General features: G+C 55.0%; 1 protein-coding gene across 1 annotated transcript in view; it reads right to left on the bottom strand.

Annotated features, from left to right (window-relative positions):
• Positions 1-1,583: 1,583 nt before the first annotated feature.
• Positions 1,584-6,000, bottom strand: part of Fubp3 (far upstream element binding protein 3) — a 52,502-nt gene continuing 48,085 nt past the window's right edge. Inside the window, exons 17-19 of the mRNA XM_042681114.1 lie at positions 4,149-4,220; positions 3,360-3,481; positions 1,584-2,884 (exon numbers count right to left, since the gene is read on the bottom strand). Coding sequence (XP_042537048.1) covers positions 2,876-2,884; positions 3,360-3,481; positions 4,149-4,220 — 203 coding nt within the window. The 3' untranslated portion in view covers positions 1,584-2,875. The remainder of the gene's footprint in view (positions 2,885-3,359; positions 3,482-4,148; positions 4,221-6,000) is intronic.

Genomic DNA, 6,000 nt, shown 5'->3' with positions numbered 1-6,000 from the left:
ATGGTCACTATTTCTGGGGACACTTGGGGTGCACATGGAGGCTTGTGAGCTACAGAACCCCTCAGCTTCTGGGGAAGGTTAAAGAGGCCCATGCATGCCACGTGTGGATGGTGGAGGTGGGGGCGGGGTGCATTTGGAAGATGTGGCCTGGCCGCACCCCTGCCTCTCCCAGGCAGACCTGCCCCCCTGATGACCGCGCAGCTTTCCTAATGGAACACAATCGCTGAACTTGGTACATGGCAAGCACTTTAGCGGGCCGGCCAGCGTGGCAGACTGCTGATGAGAATCGTCTTTGGAGGGCGGGCGCCATGTTAATGAGAGGCCAAATTTCATATGCTTGCAAACTTCCCTCCTGCGGCCCCGCACCCCTCCCCCCCAATAAAAGATTGCATCAGAGAGAAAGGGAGAGAGAGATTTCCATAATTTATAGTATGGGCATTTCACTGGGGACAAGTGCTAATCTGTACTTACCGATACATTTAAGAAAATGCATCCTCCCGCAAGCCTGCACCATTTACGACTCTTGGCACAACCGCAAAAGCTCAGTCTTCAATTAAGGGACACCTTAGGGTTCATTATCACACAACCGCTCCCTGTGAACCATGCCAAATGCTGTTTTGGCACAGAGCTTGGAAGATGAATTAGAAGGAAGTCTTCTCTGTAATGCCCATTACCGTCATCAGTGCTCATGGCCTCCGCTCCCGGCCTCCTCCTCCGCGCGGCTTTTACCATTCAATCTCTCAACGTCAAAGTGGATTCTCTAGAGGTGTACTTAAAAGATGCCACATCTCCTCCTGGTCTTCCGGCTCTCAACAGGCCCAGCGCACCCCAGATGGGACGCTCTCCACCCCCTTTCGGGCTAAAGGAGCCACAGATGTCTCTCCCTCCTTTTAGAGGAGTACACACACACACACACACACACACACACACGCACGCAGCCTACAGGGGCTTCTGAGCAGCATCTAAGTCTACACAGACGATTTCCAGGTGGAAGCAAGGTGGACTCAGACGCTGCCTCAGACACCTGCAGTTCAAAGCCAAGTCACTCCAGCCAATGGAAAGATGGGGGGGGGGGGGGGGAGGCGTGCCTTGGCCTCATGGGTGTGCATGTCAATCCTTGCACAGGGCCCACTAGTGGTACACACTGTTCTGGTCTTACATCTACGGGGGAAGGCTCACTTTCCCCCCGAATCCGTGAGGTCCAGGGCCCACAAGAAAAGGGAGCAGGTCACCATCCGGCCAGAGCCCCATGTGGGGCTGGAGCTGGGACAAGGTACCAGCCAGCAGCAGCCCAGCCCAGCCCAGCCCAGGGGACGGAGGGGCACGGTGGCGGCGGCGGCCTGTGGGAAGGTTGAGTTCAGGTGAGTGGGGGCCAGAGATGAGTGTGGGTGGCAAGGGAGGCGGGCAGGAGAAAGGTTGAGCTGCGCAGCCGCACAACACAGTGGCTCTCGGGTCCAAAGGGGAAACTGTGCAGCCATTCACGTAAAATGAGCTCAGGCAAGTTTCTGGACATCTACGCTGCGCTGCACTGTGGACACAGGAGACCGGGTGGGAGGGAGCCCAGCAAACAAACGCACCCGAGATACTTGGCCCACAAGTCACTTGGTGGGAATTTTATTATATAGAGTGTAAAATGAATTGTCAGTCAAATAAAAAGAACATCTTTTTAAAAACAACATGCATAACATCCCCCAACGGCCTGTTTCAAAGTTAGACATTTCAAGCTTCGTAAGGAGAGGCAAGAGCAGCAACCCAGAAACTGTAACCTCTGGGTGCGTCAAACAGAATGTTCTTCAGGTCCATGAAAAATGCAAGAAAAAAATAGCTTCATTCCGTCTTTTTTCCTTTAAAAATACATGTTATCTGTACAAGATACACTACAGTAAACATTGGAAATCATATTATCCCTTTTATTAAATCAGAGTTATTTAATTCATATTGTGGTTAATACTAGATTATTTATTCATCTAATTAATTCGACAAATATTAAGAAAATACTTAAAAGAAAAAATCAAAAACACCCTGGAATTAAAAAATAGTTACTACATTTTTATACGGTTTAATGTTCCACAGTGTTTGTTAAAAGTTATATTGAATTTCTTTTTAATATTAAAAATAACAGTATTTATATTTCTGAGAGGCTAGAGAAAAGTTTTTTGTTTTGTTTTTAAAACCAGCTTGGAGGTCTTAGATACACAATTGCAACTGGCAATGGAGACATGAAGAATGTACGCTAGACATGACACATTTTTATATTACCCTTTAGAACTCTAGAAATTATACAAACCCTATAAAACGCCCCTTCCCACCCCTGCTGGACAGCAAACAATTATCTGTTTCAATTCAGAATTCACATAATTAATTACAATACATAATAGTTCAGTTTTTTAAAAAAATGCAATAAAACCAGACAGCCAAGATACAAGAAATTAGAAGGAAAACACTGAATTTACACATTTAATATTTAAATACTGTTTAAAAAAATTTTTTAAAGAATTTCTTACATACCACCTAAGACTTCCAAGCCACTTTCTGTTGCAACAGAAAAAAAACAAAAACAAAAACAAAAAAACGGTAAATAAAACGACAGAGAGGCGAAGGGCACAGCGGTGTGGCGGCAGGGCACGCGGGCGTGCCCGGCACACGGGCGTGCAGGTACTGCTCCACACTCGAAAGAACGAAACCAAAATTATCAGCCATTTTTAGTAACTAATTTACCCGATTTTTAGAAAAATTCTGTTAATCTAAACATAGTGTTTCACAGAACAAAACAAAGGTTCTTCATCAAAAGGTTTGCAAATCTAGAAAGCTCTGTTACAAACAGGTTTTCTCTCACACTGATCGGGGAAGAGCCAGGTCGCCCCAGGTTGCCCGTCTACTGCTCCTGTGGGGGGAGGGAGAGGGTCAGCCTGAGGGCAGCACCCGCGGCCGCCTCGGGCTCTCAGGTCTCTGGGGTCGGGAAGTGCTCTTTTACCTGCGGACACTGGGCAGGGGCACCAGCCCTGGCCACTGGGCAGGGAGAAGGCCAGGGCCTGGGCTGGCCGGCCCTGAGGGAGCACCCAGCGCTCTTCCCTGGGGCTCAGCTGGTGGCCCCCCCCCCCCCCGCACCCCTGTCCAGCCCCGCTGTGGGGATCCCCTCCCGCTGCACACATGTGCGAGCCTGCGAGCGAGCTGAGCTGGAGTGAGCTGGGGCGAGCTGTCTCCGCTGCTCCGGGGCAGGGCCAGCCGCCCTCAGCGCTGGCTCTGGGGGGCTGGGCCGGGCCGAGGCGCTCACCCTGGGGCCGGGAGAGCACTAGGCCGGGGCGCCAGGACTAGGGCTGCTCTGGGAAGCGTCGTAGTGCTGGGGAGCGGCTACAGACCTGGCTGTGGGCCTGAGCCTGCCCTAAGGTCTGCCCGTAGAACGCGACCTGCTGTCGGTAATATTCCGCCCAGGCCATCGTGTAGTCTGGCGGGGAGCTGGCCTGAGGAGCAGCGCTGTGACCTGGCCGACGGGGAAGAAGCGAAGAAGCGAGCAAATGACCAAATGACCACTGCAGGGAAGGAGGGGCGGGGAGGGGAGCGAGGGGAAGGGTCAGGCTGGCACCTCCTGGGGACCTGCGCCCCGTGGGGCGGGGGAGGGGGCTGCCGCACCCTCTGTAGCATCTGTGCACATGCCCAGCAGCTCCCAGGGCTCACTCAGTAGGCGGCAGGGGGAGGGGAGGGGAGCACCCGGGGTGGAGCTTGGGGAGCTTCCTCTGGGCCCCCGAAGAGGAGGACCAGCAGACACCTTCCCCAGCCCCTAGAGTGATTCTCCCCCGGGGTGAACCAGCCTCCACCACCCTCGACCTCAGGCCAGAGGCACAGAGCCCCGTGGGAGGGGTGGGGCGGGAGGGTAGTGGGGGTCTGCTCCTTGGCCCACCCCTGTGGCCTGGGAAAATGCCCAGCAGCACACCTGCACTGGCTGTGCTCCTGAGCTTCACCACCACTCTCCATAGCCCAAGCTGGGCACACGGGCAAGGGCGAGGTCCCCGTGGGACCCATGGGAGAGGCGCGGGTGGGGCAGGCAGGCTGGCTGGGTCCTGCTCTGGTACCTGCTCAGCTCCAGGCAGCAGGAGCAGGTGGAGCGGGGTGGGGGAGCTATGGCTGCGTGCGCATGCGCGCACACTCACCCTGTTTTTTGTAGTAGTCTTCCCAGGCCTTGCTGTAGTCAGGCTGGCTGCTCTGTGACTGGCCCTGCTGACCTAGGAGGACACAGCGTCAGGCGTCAGCGGCCTGCACGCCCGCGAGGTGCTCAGCCCAGGCGCAGGCCCTGCAGACCTCCAGATGGAGCCATTCCACAGCCCTGGAGCCCCCCAGGCCGCCCGCAGGGGAGCCGTCCTGGAGCAGACAGAGGGCCGTGCGCGTGTGCACAGGCCACGCCTGCCTGCTGCTCAGTAAGACGTGAGCTCCTCTGGACAGAAGAGCAGAGCACAGGGCCAGCTGTGGGTCTGGGTCCCGGCAGGGTGGAGGCCTGGGAGAGGGGAGGGAAGGACACCTGCCTGCTGCAGCGGTGCTGAGGACAGCGCTCGCCTCCCCTGTGCTGGGAGGGCCATGGGGACTGCGAGGGGGACACGGTGGGGACAGAACAGCGCACATAGCTTGGAAACCAGAGTTAAGGGCTGAGGTGTGGGGGGGCTCCGCTGCTCCCCTGAAGAGTGGTGGGAGAGGAAGGGCCACCCAGCGTCACACGCGGGGCTGAGGAAGAGGCAAGAAGGGGAGCAGGGGAGAGAAGATGCCCCCCCCACCCTTCCTGGGTCTCCAACAACGTGGTGAGTGAATCCCAGGCGGAGAGGACGGCTCTCCTTTTAGGCCTCCTCGCCGCCGCAGCAGTGAGGGAGCAACCCCACCACCTGGAGTCCGGGCCCTAAAACCCAGCCGCTGCCACCCACCGACGACCCCAGGTGGGAGGTGAGCACAGAGGGGCTGGGCAGTGCCAGTAGGGGTGCAGCGCCCTCTTGGGGGCAGGCAGGTGCCGACCATGAAGTTTCCAGCTAACTCGAAACAGCGAATCCAAGTATTGGGGATACTGGACACTTGCTGGTGGCTCACGCCTGTCATCCTAGCTACTCAGAAGGCTGATACCAGAGGATCACTACTCAAAGCCAGCCTGAGCAAGAAAAGTGAGTGAAACTCTTACCTCTAATTAACCACCAAAAATCCACAAGCAGAGCTGTATTCGAGTAGTAGAGCACCAGACTTGAGCAACTAAGAGATAGTGCCCAGGACCTGAGTTCAAGGCCTAGTACTGGTGAGTACATGTGCCCACACACAAAATATCGGACGGTGGGGCGGGATAGCCATAGTGTTAGGCACGCAAGCCCTTTAGAAATCAAGCTTGGGGGGCTGGGAAGGTGGCTCAGTGGTAGAGCACTTGCCTTGCATGCTCGAGGCCCTGGGTTCGATTCCTCAGCACCACATAAGCAAAAAGAAAAAAGCTAGAAGTGGTGCTGTGGCTCAAGTGGTAGAGCTCTAGCCTTGAGCTGAAGAGCTGAGGGACAGCGCCCAGGCCCAGAGTTCAGGCCCCACAACCGGACCCCCCCCCCCCCAAAAAAAAGCAATCAAGCTTGGGTTGGTTGGCACCAGTGACTCATGCCTGTACTCCTGGCTGCTCAGGAGGCTGAGGCCTGGAGGATCATGATTTGAAGCCAGCTAGGGCAGAAAAGTCTGTGAGACTCCATCTCTAATTAACCAGCAAAAAGCTAGAGGACAGTGCCAGCTTTAAACAAAATAACTCAAGGCCCTGAGTTCAAGGCCTGGAACCTACCAGCACAAAGCTACAAATCAAACCCAAGCTTTTTATTTCACAAACAACTGAACCAAGCTCTAGGGAGGGAACATGCTTCAGGCCTCACCGTGCATCTACCTCTTGCGTATCCGTGTGTGTATAAATGCACAGGTTGTGCACCCCCTTTCCCCCCCCCCCAACCTTCTAAGATGTTGGTGAGAACATAGATCTCCCTGGGGCAAATGGGAGAGTTGCTT

This window comes from Dipodomys spectabilis, unplaced genomic scaffold, assembly GCF_019054845.1.
Source record: "Dipodomys spectabilis isolate Male_0828 unplaced genomic scaffold, ASM1905484v1 ptg000067l, whole genome shotgun sequence".
Classification (NCBI taxonomy): Eukaryota; Metazoa; Chordata; class Mammalia; order Rodentia; family Heteromyidae; genus Dipodomys; species Dipodomys spectabilis.
This window is presented reverse-complemented; position numbering and strand designations above follow the sequence as displayed.